The 21017-nt window shown below is 38.5% G+C and overlaps 1 protein-coding gene across 8 annotated transcripts in view; it reads right to left on the bottom strand.

The window, feature by feature from the left end:
* ATP11B (ATPase phospholipid transporting 11B (putative)) overlaps positions 1 to 20782 on the bottom strand; it is a 99495-nt gene extending 78713 nt beyond the window's left edge. For all 8 annotated transcript variants that reach the window (XM_060767448.2, XM_060767451.2, XM_060767449.2 and 5 more), the window contains exon 1: positions 20339 to 20782. In XM_060767448.2, coding sequence (XP_060623431.2) covers positions 20339 to 20365 — 27 coding nt within the window. In that variant the 5' untranslated portion in view covers positions 20366 to 20782. The remainder of the gene's footprint in view (positions 1 to 20338) is intronic.
* Positions 20783 to 21017: the final 235 nt, after the last annotated feature.

Here is a 21017-nt window from a genome sequence, read left to right as displayed (position 1 = left end):
ATTCAAGAGGAAAATCTCTTTGTTTATAAGCTTAAGTAAAATTCCTGTTATATGAAGCATTCATCATCAAGTTAAGATACAAGTTTTTTTATTACATTTGATAAGTGATAGGGGATAGTATGAGATAATCTTCACTGATGCGAAGTAATTTCAAAAAGCTAACTTCTAATAGAGCCAGGAATTTTGCTCTATAATTAATCTGCAGTTTATGAGAAGACTAAAACTATCAACCTTTCCATCCTTGGTTCCATCCTTGGAACCAAGTAATTACTGTATTGAGTACCAGCACGGTGTGATTTGATTATTATGACGACTCTGGTTCAAATCCCAGCTCAGCCATGGCAACTCATTGGGTAACCCCAGGTAAGTCAGACACTCTCATCCTCTGAGGAAGGCAAAGGTAAATAACCTCTGAACAAATATTTCCCAAGAAATACCTGTGATAGGTTTGTCTTACGACCACCATACATTGGAAATGACCTAAAGGTACACAACAGCAGCTAATGAACAGAATATCATCAAATGTTCCATGTGTAATCTAACCATCTGGTAATAAAAATGTTGTTGTTGTGTGCTGTTATCTGGATCTCATCTAAGAAGCTTAGGCCAGCTGCTCTTGAATAGAACATCAAAGCTATATTTCAACACTAAGTGGCTGAACAATCATTCATCAAGAGGTGAACTGAAGAGGAACAAAGCTTTTTATCACATTGTCACCTGAAAGGTATTTTTAAATGACTACTATGTGTAAGAGAATTGTGTATCTTCTGCATTTCATTTTCCTCAAACCTTGCTGTTTATAATTTTGTGTGCGTGTGTGTGTGTGTGTGGTATTTATTCAATAGGTACCGCATTGTACATATTGAGTTCAAGAACTTGAAATACAGTATTATACCATGATACATTTATTACTCTTTAAGAAGATGCAATACTCTTATTCAAGAGACATCTTTCTGACAACTCAGAAGAAGGAAAGTTGCCTATAGTTGGGAAGAATCCATTTACTGCAGACTGAAAATGCTTACCCTGCGGTTATAGGTCTGCATAAAAGCTGCAGTGTTTAATATTTCCATTTTTAAGCAATAAAGTGAAAGGTAAGTATCCCCAGTTTTATTAGCATAACTTCAGTATGAAAATCTTGACTGATGAAGGCACATATTATTCATAACAGAACTCTAAGAACAATCAAACAAATTAGGAATGAAACAAAATCCCTGAAGTTCTTAGTGATCCAATGCATTTTCCAAATCTGACAAGGCAGTAGAGATTTAATTAAGACTAGTGGGCATTTATCCTTTATCACTTTTTCAAGCATTAATACACTTCATTTACTAACTGGATTACTTCTGCAAAATATGTTTGGTTGGTAAAAATATATATAATGTATACAGAGTTTGGCTGTAGTTTTGTCTCTTAGACCCTGCCAGGTAGAGATGACCTTGTATTTCAAAAGTGCTTTGTCAGATAAGTCCAAGCTACTGTTTTCTGCTGTCTCTTAAAACTTCATGTAAGCAATTAAGTATTCTTGGTTTTTTCTTTCTTTCAAAAGAAGGATGGAAAAACAAAAGTTAATAGTGCCCTTAGTTACAAATGCAGGAACATAGCTATATAGGACTATATGATAATGGAACTTTTATTGAAATTACTAACATCGTTTCCTCCTCAAAGCCTTAGAGAAAATTTCTTTAACACCCCAGGAGTTTGGGCCATTTTTTTGCCTAAGGAAATCCTATAGATTTCATGGTGTCTCCATAGGATGTCAAGCAACCTGAAGGCACATATGCTTATACACCTCTCCTCAGCCAAAACAGAAGAGCTAGCACAAGCATTTTTATCTGTAAACACCATCAATGAAAAGCACACAATATTTCCCAATATACCTGATAAACGTTTGGGCTTTTATCAAGAATTCTTAGATCCCTGCTTTCACTTAGGGCTCCTAACCTTCACAAGTGAAAGTCTGCATGGCTTAAAAAAGATGATAAATTGTAGAAAAGGTTACAAATAAAAACCATACCAGGGGTCTTTCCACTTATGAGCACTCACCTATGACTTTTGTGTTTGGATGTTTATACATCTTTCGCCTCCTAATCCTTACAGGCTGAATATAGTGCAGGATTTCCAAAAGAGAAAACCTGTAATACGTTCAGCCTGTAAAATAGAGAGAAAGGTATTTCCGATGAACACCTTCCTAGTTGATCTTCCTTGACCCGCGGCCAAGAAGTCATTTTCCTTAAGTACAGTATACCCAAGAATCAGATAGGCATCCCTTCTGTCCTCTTCTCTGGTAAAATCTAGAACCAACTTGGTTAGAAGCTATACTTATCATTTTTTTTCATGATTTTTCACTTATAGAAGTCATGTGCCCCCAACCCCAGCAAATGTGGAGGACTGACTGTATATTCTATTAATATACACGTTGCATTGAGATTTGAGTGTGTTTCTGATTCCATAAGAGGTATTCATTGAGATCACTAAACTTCACTATCAGCTTGTTTTCAGTTGTGCCTTTTGAGAAGTTAGAGGAAAGCCATGGGAGGTCAACTAGGAATCATCCCATGACTTAGAGAGGGGGATAAAATGCAAACAAATGGATTTTACAGGTGCATATTTATTTATTATTTAAAGCATGTATCTACTACCTCTATAAGACAACACACAACAAAGATGAATGTACCTTTCTTGCAAGGAAACAGGTGGCATGCAATAGAGCTCTAAAGAGCTACTGGGGAGGGGAGGGGGTTGTTATCTGATAAACCTAAAGTAAGAATTGTATCAGGCTTCTGAGGCACTTGGATTGTAAACTGCTTATGACAAACACTTTTGTCCTTCAACTTGACTGATAAAAATGCTAAGCATGCATTTGGCAAGATGTACCAGCACATCGCTTCACATATCGGCGCCTGAATGAGGGCAAGGCAAGTGTTTTTGAAGCAATATAGTCTGTATCAACAAGAAGAAGTCAGCTTGCACAAAAGCTGTGTTCAGTGATTACTTCAATATTAAGGTTTAGTCCAAGGAAGATATTTTAGAAATATTTATGAAGCAACTGTTTGAGGAATAAGTAGCATAATCTCAAGTACTAAGCATCAGTTACATTGGGCGACAATACAGTATGGTACTTCTATTATCTTCATACTGCTTGTGAAAGTGGTATATATACAGAAATGTCAAATTTTCCCAAGATACACTTTTGCAGTGTCCATACGGAACAATCAAACCTGAATGAGACTATTTATTTAGCATATTTCTATCCTGTCCCATCCCCCCGCCCAAGGGGGGACTCAGGGCGGCTTACTCATAGGTAGATTTGGAGGAGTGTATTTTTATGGTGAAGCACTAATTTGTAAACCATTTAAATTATGCAATATATCATTGGTGGCATTTACAGCTGACATGTATTTAGTACAGAACTACGTATCTTATGATTTTGGTTCTAATTGTCAGATAACCCCGGGCTGTAAAGTTGATGAGCAGCACACTCTGACTTCTGTCGTTCCTCAAGAAGAGGTTAGTTTGTGTCCATTATTTTCTATTGTAAGTAGTTTGGACTAGCTTTTGATTTAAAAGGTGTGAAACCTCTCAACTAAACTGAACCAAATGAGGATGCATATGAGACATTTTTTCTTTCAGACATATTTTACTGATGCTTGAAAATCTGAGCTCAGAGACAGAATAAACAAGTTTGATAACATTTCATAATTGAAGGGAAAAGCTTCCATTCATGGTAGGGGTACATATGTCCTGCATGCAGATGACTTCATTGAGAACTAGACTTCCAGGTTAAGAAAAAAAATCTTTATGGCTTGTTGACTCTTTCCACTTCTGTTTTGAATTCTACATGATTGTATGTACAATATTTTACTTTTGTTGTTTATTCGTTCAGTCGTTTCTGACTCTTTGTGACTTCATGGACCAGTCCACGCCAGAGCTCCCTGTCGGTCGTCACCACCCCCAGCTCCTTCAAGGTCAATCCAGTCACTTCAAGGACACCATCCATCCATCTTGCCCTTGGTTGTCCCCACTTCCTTTTCCCCCAGCATCATTGTCTTCTCTAAGTTTTCCTTTCTTCTCATGATGTGGCCAAAGTACTTCATCTTGGCCTCTACTATTCTTTCCTCCAATGAGCAGTCAGGCTTTATTTCCAGACGTATGGACTGGTTGCATCTTCTCGCTGTCCAAGGCACTCTCAGAACTTTCCTCCAGCACCACAGTTAAAAGCATCTATCTTCCTTCGCTCAGCCTTCCCTATGGTCCAGCTCTCACAACCATAGGGAATACTATTGCTTTAACTATGCAGATCTTTGTTGCCAGTGTGATGTCTCTACTCTTCACTATTTTATCAAGATTGGTCATTGCTCTCCTCCCAAGAAGTAAGCATCTCCTGATTTCCTGGCTGCATTATATTTTACTATTCATCTAGAATCAGATAGAGCTCTATGAAACAACAAATATATATATCATTCAGTACTAGGGAACCTAGTGATTCCTAGAGAGGTGCGCTGTCAGGTTTTTAAAAAAGCTTTTTAAATTTTTTTACAGTTTTTCCAATATTCTGGGAGTTCTGTACCTCAACCCCAGCAAATATGGAACCAACCTTGTATAAACTGCCACCTCAACACTGCAAGAGAATGATGCTCAGCCATTTGTGTAAACAAGACAAAAATACAAATATCAACTTGGCATATAGAAAACTGGCATTAAGAAGAGATCTTCACGAAGAAAAGTAAATTGAAAATATGCTTGGAAAGTCCTCTGTTGCATTTAGTGATATAACAAGAGTAGACTTTTTGAGTACTTGTTGCTCCCAGATAAATCATACAGAATAAGTGAAACCTGTTTTAAAATTTTATTTTGCAAGCATATGCATTGCCTTATGACTGAGAGAGTACAGTATATTTCTTTCATGATTGATCTTGCTGATTTAAGAGGAGCATTTTCAGACTACACAGACAGCTAGAAAGAAAGGCTAATTTTTTCTAGAGCAGGGAGAAAGATTTGGAAAGTACAACAAACATCTAAAAGTAAAATATTCAGAGGAAATGTATGAACTAAACAGCTGAAACAATCAAAACCTCTGTGTTGTATCAGGATACAAAAGTGACTTCCCCACCTCCCACTGACACAACCCAAGACACCGCTGCTCACTAAAAGAAAATCAACTCATAACAGGATGAACTGAGGACAATGTGGAATGCGGGAGCACATTTCAGAGGCTGTTATAAACCAAGATGAATCTCAAATGACTCTAGTTTATGCAATGCGCCAGTTACATATTACTGTGAAGCCCCAGAGATGACAGACCACTGGGAACTGATGGATCCAAGCCAAGGATATCCCCTATTCAACAGCAGCAATCAGAAGCCACACCATCTGTTCCACATAAATGATGTAACAATGCCAGCATCTCCAACAGAGGCTGTCAGGCGCTCAAGATGACTGAATATTCAAAGGAAAAATCCTGCTAGAAGTTCCCAGTGGAAATTTGGTGAATTTTTTAAGTACAAATTGCAAAGGGTATCAGTCACACAGACTAAAAATGGTGCAACAAAATTAAAATGCCTGTAATTGATTTAAAATGTGATGTGAATGCTTTGGTACCGTGCAACATTAATCCCAGAAGAGCAGTTCTGATATAATTAGTGAGGCCAAAACAACTACAGGCAGTCCTCAAGTGACAAACAAGATTTCTGTAGATTTGTTCTTAAGCTGAATTTGTAAATCGGAACAGGTGCATTTTTAAAGTGTAACTTCAACCAAAAAGATATATTTTTTAGCTTTAGATAGCATAGGGAATGGTTAACAACCCTGTGATGTTTGTTTGCCTTTCTGTGCGCCCCTGTTCAGAAAATTTCAGCTCACTCTCTGTCCCTGTGATAATTAGATTTTGAAAAATGTGGCTTGTTGTGGGAGCAAGGATGGTTGATAATGCTTCAGTGGAGACCCCTTTTTCCCATGATAACACTTTCAGGGGCGAATTTCCCTTTCAAGGGGTAGATTTCTCTCACTTCCTGTTGTCTTACTGGTAAATCACGTGGCAAAAATACAGATGTCAAACCTTTATACAGCAATTATGGTCATAGTTATCAAAAAAGGCTTGAGCACCTGAAAAATCGGGATTATGCAATGATGCAATGGTGATTGCCTGCCAATAACCTTTTGGCATTTAAATTGCAGCACTGCAGCCAAGCTAGATTGCTTGTAGTCAATTGATTTTGGTGTTACATTTTAAAATGCAAATATAACTTAAAAAAAATATGTAAAATATTTCTTAGCTGCTTTTCTTGGCTCTTTTCCCAAGACTGATTACAATATAAAATGGTAACATTTAAAATTAAGCTGGTGAAGATCAATTAAAAATGCACATATGTAGCAAACAAGACGTAGAAAAAAATAGACATGTTTAGAAAATAAAAAGGATACACAAGAAGAGCAAGACAAGCCAACAGTGAGCGGAGGGACCTTCTCTTAGACCCGTCGCAAACTCTGTTCCTGCGGGAGCAAACCTTGCTAGCATGTCCCTGACGTCATAAGACTCCGCCTCTCGCCCCGCCCCTTTCTCCACCTCTTTCTCCTTGCGAGAGTGGTTTTTCCTTTGCTAGGGCAGCATAGCCAGCATACTCTCTCAGTTGGCAGAATTCAACTGAGAGAAAATGCGGGCAATGCTGCCCTAGCAAAGGAAAAACCACGCTGGCAAAGAGAAAGGGGCGGGGCGAGAGGCGCAGGCTCATGACGTCAGGGACGTGCTAGCAAGGTTTGCTCCCGCAGGAACAGAGTTTGCGGCAGCTCTATAGCAAGTTTTATCTGCATGAGAAGGAAAGTGAAAATCTGTTGTTCTTGACAAAAAGCAAAAATACTTCACAAACCCATCCATATTCCCAATTTACTCAAAGTTCAACCCCCCTTGTTTCCATACACACAACTCTCCCTAAATACTACCCACCATCAAATACTCTTGTATCAGGCATAAGAGTTATATGAAATATCAATGTTCAAAGATATACCTAAATGATAGGAACAACAACAGAGCAGCTGTTGCTTGTTAAGTTCTCCAAGGGCCATTTGGTTAGCCAATAAGAAACAAAATGATGCACTAGATGAAAAATGATGAAACCGTCCAAAACCACAAACTCAGTAACCCCCAATTACAGTATTTAGTAACATTCATTTCCTCATTCAGAATTCCTCCTCACACTAGGGATGATTTCTTCACCATTCATATTCAGTTTGATAGAGTAACAAAGATCTCACCTCTACTTCAATGCAAAATCATGCCATGTTACAACCTCTTATGCCACAGATACGTTTTGAAGGGCTTAGTTATAGTAAAACTTTGTTTCCAAGTAGATCTATAGTTCAGTGTGTCTATAGGAAGTACTTGCTTCACCTCTAGCCAGAGCATACTCTTATCCTTAGGCTGCTATGATTTTGTCCAGTGATCACCATCAGTACAGATTCATTATCTTTCCCCTCTGTTCATGGTACCGTATTTCTAAAATGTCTTTACTAGGAGGTTGATAACAGAGATTTATAATCTTTCAGCATTTATTCAACAGCTACTTTTTCCAGCCAATTAAGAAACAACTGAACCTCGCAGAAGTATACTGTCATACAGTCTACTCTAATCCCCTCAACATTTACATCTGACAGCATTCATAGAAAACATGCATGCTCTTTCCATTTTTCAAAAATGAAGGGCTTAAAGCAACTGACAATTACTTGTCATATGACAATTAATTTAAGAAATAGGCCTTTAGGCCTCATTGTTTTATCAATTAGTATCTTTAATTTAGGGTTAAAACGAATGTGAATGTGATTATTTGGCACACATTTCCCTGCATATCTATCCAGTGGAAGTGAACAAGTAAGCAGGAAAAGAAAATGTAGTCCTCTGCCTTACCTTGACACCCCATCTTATCTGAAATATATTTTCCCCTGTCCAGAATTGCTGAAACGAGTACAAAAAGTTGCAAGTAGGCAAGCACAGTCAATGGAAGGGGGAGGTCCCCTCCTCTCCTTCCATTTTCATTTATGTATCTATATTCCAGAATTATAGATAAATGGATAACTGTATGCTCAAATATGCATATACCTGGTTTAGTTCTAAAGCTCTTTTAAAAAGCTTTTGTGCATTTACATCTCACAAAACATATTCTGTACAATTGTGCAGTTAATTTATATGTTGCAAAATAAACTGACATTCAAGGGAAAATTGAGGCTAGTACATTCCTCAGCAATCAAACTACAAACTTGGGTAATGGGAAATGAGTCTTTTAGAAAGAGCAGGAAGACAAAATGGTATCTCTTGTCCCAAAAATAAATCCATTCTGATATTTGAAGTAGGTTACAATGTCCATAAGTAATGTTTAACAGTGGACTTATTTGAGGTTACCAAAGTGATTTAACACTGAACTAAATGTACTGCTAAATGTCTTACTTTATGTCACTTCAGTATATTATAGATTATTCATTATAGTAAGATGGGTGTGTTCTTATGCCTAGCAGCAGGCTATGCTACCAAAACTAAAGTGAGTGTAGAAGAAAAGTTTAACTTTCAAAAGGTAGTCTTTTACCGATTCCTTCTCAACATGAACACCTACACAGAATCAGTCAATTTCTTAGGTTGTTGTTGCTATTCACTGTAAGTTGGAAATAACTTGAAGGCACAACTTTAAGTAATTTCCAACTTATAGGGAGCCTATCATAGTGTTTTCATGACAAGATTTATATACTTTGCCAAAGATCACCTGTTGGGTCTCCATGGTTGAGCAGATATTAGAATCCTGGTTGGAGTTCTAGTTCCAACATTCAAACCACTATGCCACACTGGTTCTCCCAACTGTCAGAGACTTTCCTTTATTACGTAACTACAAGAAAGAGGGAAAGCTCTCTTAAAGCATCCCCCGATATCAGAGATGGACAGGTAAAAGTGATTTCCTGCTTCTTTTCTCTCTATCTGAATCATGAATTCAGTAAATAACTATGCAGAACATATTACAATTAATTCTGAGTCCTTCCCCAGTATTTTCTCTCCTTTGGATGTGCTCAAACTGGCACTTTGGATGCAGTGTGCATCTGGATGTTCATTTGCATGCTGATCTAGGTCAAGTGAACTGGGTAGATTCATCTTCTGATGAGGATGTCGATGTTTCTCTCCATTGTAAACTGCCATTACTATGCATGACTACCTCCATCTGACTAGTGCTGGAGTACAGCCAATGTTATTCTGAGGTAGGAGAAAGGGAGAATCCATGGACAGGAATTGCCAAAGCAGTATTTTGAAAGTTACTGTTATAAAACAGATAATACAAGTCAATCCATAGTGTTTCAAAATTACTTGATTCTAACTTTTAAGATGCTTATTTGCTCATCTACATGAAACAATGCATGAATATTAATCCGTAGAGTCACAACACAAATTGAGACAGCAGGTCAAATGTTTCCCTGAAACACTCATCACTGATCAAAGCAGACAGCTTAAGAGTGGCAATTTTATTGGGCAAATATATATTTTGTGTCTGCAAAAATGCTTAAAAACAGCTGGAATTCCGTACATAATTCTGGAACAGAATGAATATATAATCATTAATTACTCTAAAAAACAAACCAGAAGCCCGTATTACTCCAAACTCCCAATCTTGGTGACAAGCTCTGTGGAATTGTGATATTTGTATTTTAAGAAGTGTTTACTGTTACTTCAAGTCCATTTGCAAGCCTCAAAACTGATTTTTAGTAACACAGTAATGTTAGTAAATTAATGCAGTTGGCTTGCCAACTGCTTCTATCCGACTTGGCTGGATTTTTCTGCACAAATTGCTGCACCCAGCATGTTATGCAACTCTCTACATATTCACTCAGGCTACAGCTACTAGAGAGAACTAGCTCCATTACTACTGATAAGCACCACTGTTTTCATTTACATAGAACTCCCACAATGGGCCAGTTAAGTCACTACTGTCCCAATGGAGAAAAGGTCAACTATGGCTGAGAGGCAGTTTCTTACCTATGGCTATAGTCAACAAAACATTGGAAATCAAAAACATTTCACTTACTACATGCACATCACACCTGCATCAGCTCGCAGGCGAATCCAATGGAAGCATTCATTTTATAATGTTCAAGTATCTTTACCAGAAGGACTTTTATAATAGGAATAGTGACCTGTGCCTGTCTAGATGCAGTTACAGAATTCCCATCAGCCTTAGCCAGCATGGCCGATGTTAACAGGTAATGGAAGGCACAAACATGCTCATCTTGAAGCCACAGGTTTTCCATTCTAGTTTTATCTATGTAATTTTCTTCTATCCTTCTGCTAATGGTTCCGAACCTTAATGAAGGAGATGAGTACCTGGGCTTTACTTCTTTAAGAGAAAGCTTGGTGCTGGGCATAGAATTAACATGGAAAAAATAGGGATATATCCTTATACCATAAAAAAGAACAGCCGCTCAACATGTTTCTGCAATTTTTTTAAATTTAAAGCTAACGTTGTACACATATGAAATGAAACAACCAGATTAGCTAACCCTTGCTTAAGTAAAAAAAACATTTTGAAATTTCTAGAGACCATCAAAAAGCTCCTTCCAAAATGCATCATATTATTTTTTTTTCTCTCTCACTAGCCTCCACCTTTCCTTTGATTTCCATTTTGGTAGTAAAATGTATGTTTTTTCCAACTTGCCAAAATAGCTCATGAGGCAAGTTAATCTGCTTTCCCCTTTTCTCTCTGTCTGGCTTTTTACACAGACACAATAAATGATTCTGAGGCAACTGCTGTTTACCTCATCTGTCATATCAAACCACAGACAGCTACAGCAGGATCACCTACAGTAGAATTCCATTATTTCCCAGGCCAAGTTTTATTTCATTATTTACTACAGCACACTGCTGCAAACCAACACTCAAAAGCTCTTTTTTCTCCACCCCTCCCAATGTCAGCACTACAAATAAGTTTGAATCACACAGAAAAATCTGCAATGCTATACTACTAACAGTATTTCCAGGATTAAATTGGAGGAAATGGTATGGATCCAATAACTTGTATCAGAAAACCCCACACACCTGGAGCTTCCGAACCTACCATATATAAACTTATTTCCTTGCACTATTGTACCTAACTTGAAATCCCTTGCTTTGCGGTAGTAGAACTCTGCCAATATTTCTGTGTCTTAATTTTTTTTAATCATTACTACCTCAATTACACTGTATTTTGCAATCTTAACATTTTTTGCCTCTTTTCTTTCAAATTGGAAGGACTTGCTAACATTCTCTTTACTGGGCTGTTGTAGGTTTTTTCGGGCTATATGGCCATGTTCTAGAGGCATACTCTCCTGATGTTTCGCCTGCATCTATGGCAAGCATCCTCAGAGGTAGTGAGGTCTGTTGGAACTAGGAAAAAGGGTTTATATATCTGTGGAATGACCAGGGTGGGACAAAGGACTGCTGGAACTAGGTATGAATGTTTCAACTGACCACATTGATTAGCATTTTATGGCCTGGCAGTGTCTGGGGCAATCTTTTGTTGTGAGGTGATTAGATATTCCAGATTGTTTTCTCTCTGTTGTTTTGCTCTTGTAATTTTATTATAATTTTTTTAAATACTGGTAGCCAGATTTTGTTCATTTACATGGTTTCTTCCTTTCTGTTGAAATTGTCCACATGCTTGTGGATTTCAATGGCTTTTCTGTGTAGTCTGCCATGGTGGTTGTGGGAGTGGTCCAGCATTTCTGTGTTCTCAAATAATATGCTGTGTCCAGGTTGGTTCATCAGGTGCTCTGCTATGGCTGACTTCTCTGGTTGAAGTAGTGTGCAGTGCCTTTCATGTTCCTTGATTCGTGTTTGGGCAATGCTGCATTTGGTGGTCCCTATGTAGATCTGTCCACAGCTGCATGGTACACAGTAGACTCCTGCAGAAGTGAGAGGATCCCTCTTGTCCTTTGCTGAACGTAGCATTTGTTGGATTTTTTTGGTGGGTCTGTAGATAGTTTGTATTGCCTTCAACAATACATTCTCTTTACTGTTGAAATGTATACATTGTCTCTGTGTCTTCCTTTTCTGAGAAAAATTGACTTCCACATCCACTGTGAGCTGCAACTATTCTGTTAGTTCAGCTTTTAGGATTACTCTAACTGCCAACTCCTTGACTTGTCACCATTAGTAATCTAAATCAAATGAAATCTTTTGTATACTTAATTTTAAAGTGTTGTACACTTTTAAGTTTTAAATTCAAAAGTCTTTTTAATGCTTAGGCAAAGGTCTAGATAAATAAGTGTTCTACTTGTACATTAGTCTTATTCTGCTGTTCTATACAGTGGAAAGAATCCCACTGGGGTGTGGTTCCAGGACATGTGTGCAAACCAAAATCCATGGATACTCAAGTCCAATTTTATGCAATGTTGGAGTAAAATGGTATTCCTTATATAAATTGGCAAATCAAGTTTTGCTTTAGAATCTCTCTCTCTCTCTCTCTCTCTATATATATATATAAATGCTCTGTGCATAATAAGTACCTTAAAAACAAAAGAACCAATGAATGAAATCACACCAAATTTGGCAACAAAAGTCTCACAACACAAGGAGTGACCATCACTCCAAAAATTATGATTTTGTCATTTGAGAGTTGTAGTTGCTGGGATTTATAGTTCATCTACAATCAAAGATGGAATTGAACCAAACTTGGCACACAGAACTCCCATGATCAACAGACAACACTAGAAGGGTTTGGTGGGCCTTGACCTTGAGTTTGGGAGTTGTAGTTCACCTACATCCAGAGAGCACTGTGGACTCAAACAATGATGGATCTGGACCAAATTTGGCACAAGCACTCAATATGCCCAAATATGAATACAGGTGGAGTTTGGGGGAAATAGACCTTGACATTTGGGAGTTGTAGTCACTGGGATTCACAGTTCACCTACAATCAAAGAGCATTCTGAACCCCACAAACGACAGAATCGGGGCAAACTTCCCACACAGAACCCCCATGACCAACAGAAAATACTTAAGGCCATCCAATACAACTCCCTTCATCAGGGCAAGAAAACGTAATCAAAGCCCTCCTGACAAAGAGCCATCCAGCCATAGATTTAGATAGATAGATATTATTCACACACACACAAATATAGTATCATGGATTGGAAAGGGACCCTTAAAGAAGGACAATGATATGTTGCATGTTCCAGGGTGGGCAAACCAGACACTCTCCATATCAACACTGACAAAGAAACAAAGAAATACTGTTTACCCACAAGCACAAAGAAATGACATATATTAGAAACCAACATTTTCTCATTACTTTATTTTCCAGATCAACAGACTGGGTCACAGCAACGCGTGGCAGGGGACAGCTAGTGTTTTATAAAATATAGGTTGAATATTCCTTATCCAAAATGCTTGGGGTCAGAAGTGCTTTTTATTTTGGAGCTTTTCAGTTTGAATGAATATCTGATTTACATATATAATTAGGTATTTTGGAGAGGGAGTCCAAATCTAAACATAAAATTTGTTATATTTCATATACACCTTATCTACATAGCTTGAAGGTAATCTTTATACAATTTGTTCAATGATTTTGTGCATCAAATAAAGTTTGTGTACACTGAACCATTGGAAAGCTTTTTCCATTACACTTCCAATTTACTTATGTCTTAGCCTTACTCTACTTACTTAAGATCCTTACAGAGGTCTTAAAAGGGGCTTTCCAAGTTCTAAAATCCCCAAGAAGAGTCTGAAAACATGATGAAAATGCCCCATAATGTTATCCCCTGGGAGCCCCGGTCAGCAAATGGGTTGTACTTTATCCACCTCTGTTCTAAGCCCTTGCTAATGTTACTTTAGTATCTGGCAATACGAGTTAATACCATTTAAAAGTTACTCATTTTATTTTTAAGTTTAAATATTTCTACCCTGCCTCTTCTAGTAAAAGTACAAAAGTACTGGTTTGTAACCCTGAAGCAAACAAAATTACGAATGTACTACTTTGGCCTAAAGGTGATTAAATCCATCCACATTAGAGGAAGATTTCACTATGCTGAGGAATGTTTCAACTAAAAACATCTCCTCCTGTTCCAACATAGATACTATTCCAAAAAAGAAGATGAATGAGAAGTTGAAAACATTCTATTTGTCATTTTTCTTAACTCAAAGGGAAATTCACTGTCAGACCAACTGAAGTTTGTATTTTCTACGTGAAGAATATAAATATATGTCAGAAGGCCCATCCTTTTACAAAAATGACTAATGACTAGAAGAAGGTAAAGGTCAAAACAGTCATTCATAGAGATACATTAAGTCAGTGGGTGCATGCTTTAGACTCACATGAACCTAAGCTACTTCTCACATCCCATTAGCTACTCTCTCATGGCATATTAGTGGACCCTCACCCCTAACAGTTTCAGATGTATTGTATTAGAAAGTCAAGGAGGATTAGTTACACCTAGGAACAAATGTTACTGTGTGAAAATAGAACACATATTAATTAGATCTGAAATGGTAACAAAACAGCCAAGATAAATAAACTCAATAATCTTTCCAACAGCTGCAGCCGATCAAACAGAATCCATCCTGGATAGATTAACATGACTCAATGAGAGATAAAAGCAAGTTAATTTTGGTATATAGAGGGATCCTAGTATCAAAGCAAAGTGATCATCAAACTGACAGTATAAACTGTTGCCCTATTTTTTAAAATAAAATGTTTAACAATACAGTGATTATTCAGTAAAATGGTTCTTCTTTAAACCATTTTAACAGCAATCAATACATATATATGTACACTGTAAGTCACCACCTCACATTTTAATTTTATGTTTTTTTACTGAATTGAATGCAATAATTAGGAAAGCAATCAGAACTAAGGAGCATATTCTGAGATACTGGAAGCACTTGTCTTCATTAAGTATGCAACACCCTATCAATTACAAGTGCATTTTTAAATGCTATTGTGGTTTACTTGTGGATGCATAAGGAGGCAGCAAATACCAATGGATGTTTACTCCCATGAATGAGATGCAGACATATCATCTCTGTATTAAACCACTGGTGCGGGTGTGTATTCATTTGGAGAAAACTCTAATCAAGTTGTTATTTTCTATCTAAAAAGCAGGAAGGATGTGGTTGCATTTTGAATTAGATTTATACTACTAATTTTGCTGCAACCATTTTCAAGTCTTGATGTTGAGAAATGAGGTAGAAATGTTGGCTAGAGCAAGATAGAAAGCACATATCTTGTTTTTAAGAAGGAAGTAGTCAAGAAGAAACCATAAAATTATCCTCCCAGAGGCAAACAAGTTGTAAGTTAAATTCAATATTGATCCTGTGGACAAGCTCAGTTTTATTCAAAAACTGGATTTAAAATGTGGGGTTTCACAGAATTAGATGCAATCGGGGAAAGATTCATTGAGAAAGTGAGGTAAAACAGCACTGCTTTTTTAAACATGTAATGTAAATTTATTTTTAAAAATTAAATACATTAATCACAGAAGTATGTACAAACATCTCCCAGCACAACACAGAGTTTCACCTACTATATAGAAAGTCAACATGGTTCCACTGGGAAATTGCAAGTGGATTCAGGTGGAACAATGAAGGCTTAACCAGTTCACATCTCGTCTTGAAGAGATGAATTGTTGTTTGAGACTGTTCAGAGGATATTCTTGCATCTTTATGTACTAAATCAAAAATATGGAACGCTTCACGAATTTGTGTGTCAAACAGCACACGTCTTTTGATCACACAGAAATTGCCATGTCAGATTTTAATTATTCTTGCTTGTGAAATCTTGGTGAAAAAGTCATGGATTACTTTCAGTGACAAGCATTTGTGAGTTCAAGAACCTGAAGAGCCGGTTCCAAACTCCATTCAAAAAGCAAGAAAGTTGTGTCGACAGGTTTCCCCCAAATACAATTTTGTAAGCTTTTTGTAAGAGCCTTCAGGATGAAAGTTCTCCCTTTGTGATTAGCCTTGCAACTTCCTTCTCTTCTCACTCTCCAGCTGCACTCACCCTTTCATGTTATGACCAGCACTCCCTTTTTCACTCACCTGCTACCATAAAACTGACACAACAAAATGTTTGTGACTTGAAGATGGAAAACTGACTCTAGGAAAACTATTGCAAACAAGAGGGGAAAGGAATCATAGGGACCTTCCACACACCTATATAATTCAGAATGTCAAGGCAGATAATCCACAATATCTGCTTTGAACTGGATTATCTGAGTCCACACTGCTATATAATCTAGTTCAATGTGGATTTTATACAGCTGTGTGGAAGGGGCCAGAGTGGGAGGGATATCTGTATGCAGAGCAATCTTGTAACACCTCTGTGACTGAGAGAAAGAAGTAATAAGTATAAACTGTCAGATACACTGAATACATATTTACTGTAGGATTAATACAGTTTGACACTACTTTAACTGCCAGGGTTCAATGCAATGAACTCATGGGAGTTGTAGTTTGGTGAGGTACCAGCACTATTTGGCAAAGAAGGCTAAAAGCCTTGCAAAACTACAACTCCCATGATGTCACAGCATTGAGTCATGACATTTAAAGTGGTGCCAAATTGCATTTATTAGACAGCGTAGATAAAGCCTTAGCCAAGCGTCTCCAACCCTGGGAGCTACTAAAATAGTCTTGTGTTTCATCTCTCTGTTTTAACCATGCTGTACCTTTTAATTCTGTTGCACCCCGCCTCAAGAAGGAGCAGGTAATACATCTATGGTGATGATGATGTAAGGCAAACCCAGGATGGCACTATAAATCACCAATGGGACTCTACAGTCAGTCACGATGTGCCAGGGAGTATGCCTGCATTCATATACAGGCAGTCCCAGAGACACAAACATCCAACCTACAAATGACTCATAGTTCTAATCACCACAGGGACAGAAAGAGAGGTGAAATCCTTTTAACAAAAGCATAGACAGCAAAAGAAATACCACAGGGTGTTAACCCTTCCCTATGCTATCCAAAACTAAGCATAGGTAGGTAGGTAGGTAGGTAGGGAGAGAGAGAGAGAGAGAGAGAGAGAGAGAGACTGGGGTTCCACTTTTTAAAAAGTACCTGTTCTGACTTACAAATAAATTCAACTTAAGAACAAACCTGCAGAACCTATCTTGATCGTAACTTGGGGGCTACCTAGAAATAGCTCTATCCCATTTACAATTTCAGAGTCACAATTTTTTTAATCACATAACTAAAACATTAAGTGTGCAGATATCTTTTTAGGAGGAAAAACTTGCCTAAAATTAAAATTGGAAAACTAATCCACTGGGTAGCTGTTAAGACTGAAGACAAATTTGGGGGGGGGGGGGCAGTGCTTAAAAAATAAGTATGAGGGAGAATAGAGTTAGCAGTGAATACATTGAGAGGAGAAATCAAATACACAGGAAATGCATTTGAAGCTTAGGTGGTGGGTAGGATGCAGAAGTCTTAATGTTCAAATAAGTAAAAATAACAAGAGCCTGGTGAAGTGGCTTTATATCAGGCATGGGCAAACTTCAGATGTTTTGGACTTCAACTCCCGAAATTTTAAGACTTAATGTATGGGATAATTGTAATGGTTTAAATTTATATTGCATGTTTAGCTGTTGTTGTAAACTGCTTTGGGCCCTCAGAGAAAGGTGATATAGAAATTTGCTAAAATCATGGGAGTTGACGTTCAAAACATCTGGAGGGCCTAAGTTTGTTCATGCCTACTTTATATCCATAAAAGCAGATGCAAAAATATGAAAGTATGTCCCCTTTTTATTTGATAATTTGGTGAAGTTTATAACCACAAAAACCTATACCAAAATAAAATCCAGTTAAGTCTTAAAAGATACTACATTTCCTTAATTCTTTCCTCTTTCCACCACTCCTTCTTTCTTCTTTCCTTCTTTTATGCTGCAAGACACTCTACTTCTGCTACTTCTTCAAAAACCAACTTTTAATTTTCAAACTGAAAAGGAAGGAGCTAAAATAAAAGCCAGTTAAGTCTTAAATGATACTACTACGGTTCCTTCCACACAGCTGAATAAAATCCCACATTATCTGCTTTGAACTGGGATATATGGCAATGTGGAGTCAGATAACCAATTTCAAAGCAGGTGGGATTTTCTGCGTTGGTATTCTGGGTTATATGCCTGTGTGGAAGGGCACTCCCTACATTTCCTTCTTTCATTTCTCCATCTCTTTCCTCCACCCCTACTTCCTTCTTTCTTGTCCAAAATAAAAAGCCAGTTAAGTCGTAAAAGATACCGTACTACTATTACATTTCCTCCTTTTTCTTCTCCATCTCTTTCCCCCTCCCCTACTTTCTTATTTTCTGGCTAAAACATAACCCAGTTAAGTTTCAAAAAATACCACTACTTCTACTACATTTCCTTCTTTCTCTTCTCCATATTTTTCCTCCTCCCTTACTTTCTTCTTTCCTGGCCAAAATACAACCCAGTTAAGGCTTAGATGATACCACCACTACTACATATCCTTCTTTCTCTTCGTGGTCTCTTTCCTCCGCCCCTACTTTCTTCTTTCCTGTCCAAAATATAACCCAGCTAAGTTTCAAAAGCCAGTTAAATCTTAAAAGATATCACTACTTCTACTACAACATTTTCTTCTTTCTCTTCTCCATCTCTTTCATCCTCCCTTACTTTCTTCTTTCCTGGCCAAAATAAAAAGCCAGTTAAATCTTAAAAGATACCACCACTACTACATATCCTTCTTTCTCTTCTCCGTCTCTTTCCTACTCCCTTACTTTCTTCTTTCTTGTCCAAAATACAACCCAGTTAAGACTCAAAAGATACCACTACTTCTACTACAACATTTCCTTCTTTCTCTTATCCATATTTTCCATCCTCCCCTACTTTCTTTTTTCCTGTCCAAAATAAAAGACTCAAAAGATACCACTATTTCTACTACTACATTTCCTTCTTTCTCTTCATCTCTTTCCTCCTCCCCTACTTTCTTCTTTCTTGTCCAAAATAAGCCAGTTAAGACTCAAAAGATACCACTACTTCTACTACAACATTTCCTTCTTTCTCTTCTCCATATCTTCCCTCCTCCCTAACTTTCTTCTTTCCTGGCAAAAACATAACCCAGCTAAGTCTCAAAAGATACCACTACTTCTACTACTACATTTCCTTCTTTCTCTTCTCCATATCTTCCCTCCTCCCTTACTTTCTTCTTTCCTGGCAAAAACATAACCCAGCTAAGTCTCAAAAGATACCACTACTTCTACTACTACATTTCCTTCTTTCTCTTCTCCATATCTTTCCTCCTCCCTTACTTTCTTCTTTCTTGTCCAAAATAAGCCAGTTAAGACTGAAAAGATACCACTACTTCTACTACATTTCCTTCTTTCTCTTCTCCACATTTTCCTCCTCCCTTTCTTCTTTCCTGTCCAAAATAAAAAGCCAGTTAAGACTCAAAAGATACCACTACTCCTACTACATATCCTTCTTTCTCTTCATCTCTTTCCTCCTCCCCTACTTATTTCTTATAAAAACATCAAATCATCCGGGCGTCCCCTGGGCAACGTCCTTGCAGACGGCCAATTCTTTCACACCAGAAGCGACTTGCAGTTTCTCAAGTTGGTCCTGACACGACAAAAAAAAAAAACCTTTCTTCTTTCCTGTCCAAAATAAAAAGCCAGTTAAGACTCAAAAGATACCACTACTTCTACTACGACATTTCCTTCTTTCTCTTCTCCCTATCTTCCCTCCTCCCCTACTTTCTTCTTTCCTGTCCAAAATACAACTCAGTTAAGACTCAAAAGATACCACTACTTCTACTACAACATTTCCTTCTTTCTCTTCTCCCTATCTTTCCTCCTACCCTACTTTCTTCTTTCCTGTCCAAAATACAACTCAGTTAAGACTCAAAAGATACCACTACTTCTACTACAACATTTCCTTCTTTCTCTTCTCCCTATCTTTCCTCCTACCCTACTTTCTTCTTTCCTGTCCAAAATAAAAAGACTCAAAAGATACCACTACATTTACTACAACATTTCCTTCTCTCCTCCTGCCTTACTTTCTTCTTTCCTGGACAAAATAAAAAGCCAGTCAAGGCTTAAAAGTACCTTTCCTTCCTTCTATCGCCTTTCTGTCTTATCTTTCCTTCCTTTCCTTCTTTCCTTCTTTCATACTGCAAGAGACACTACTTTAGCTACTTCTTCGAGAACAAACGTCAAACTTTCTATTTCCAAACTCAAAGGAGTTTCACAGAGTTTGAGGGGAGAAAAAGGAAGAGAAGTTGAAGAACCGACTCAAGAGTCGTTTTAAAAGGATTTGCACTGTTTGGCTACAAAACCCACACACACAGAGAGAGAGAACTACACATGGCAGGCAGGCAAGGCAGACGTACCAGCTGCTGACGGATCCAGCGCCACATCCCCTCGACCGACCGGCCGGCCTTTTCCCTGAGGGCGAGGTTTCCCTTTCCCCAGTCCTTGCGAACAAAACGAGAGATACAAAAAGAAAAAAAAAAATACAAAAAAGGAACCCGCTCTGGCCCGGTTTCGTCGTCAGCAGGAGCAGTGGCGCGGCTGTGTCAGAGGCAGTGGCCGTGTCTGCTGGTGCAGGTGGTGGTGGAGCCGCCGCCCCCTCTCCTCCTCGCCTCCGCCGCTCCCCATCCTCCCCCGGCGCTAGTTAGCAGCAGCGGCGACGCGGAAGTCCCTCCGTGGCCCAGCCCGGCCCTCGCCGCCCCGCGCCTGCCGCTCGGAAGGGGCCCCGCTGCTGCTCCCGAAGCGGCGCCTGCCTCAGGAGCGCCGCCATCTTGAATCCCCCCGCCTCCCCCCGCCTCCCGTCGCTAGGGGTCTCCCCTCGGTCCGGCGCGCCTCCAGGAAGTGACGCCACGGGGCGGGACTTGTCGCCCCCGCGAAGCAGCAGTTGGAGGGGGAAAGAGGGAAGCGGGTAAACGGACGGGAAGGGAACCAATAGGAACATGCGCCCTGTCTGCCCCAAAATAGCGCCCTCTAGAGGCGTTGAAGTGCATCTCATTGTTGGTCTGTGGGAACCCTTCCACACATCCCAGAATATCAAGG

Source organism: Anolis sagrei, chromosome 3 (assembly GCF_037176765.1).
Source record: "Anolis sagrei isolate rAnoSag1 chromosome 3, rAnoSag1.mat, whole genome shotgun sequence".
NCBI classification, from domain to species: domain Eukaryota; kingdom Metazoa; phylum Chordata; class Lepidosauria; order Squamata; family Dactyloidae; genus Anolis; species Anolis sagrei.
The sequence above is the reverse complement of the archived record's forward strand: the minus strand, read 5'-3'. Positions and strand labels throughout refer to the sequence as shown.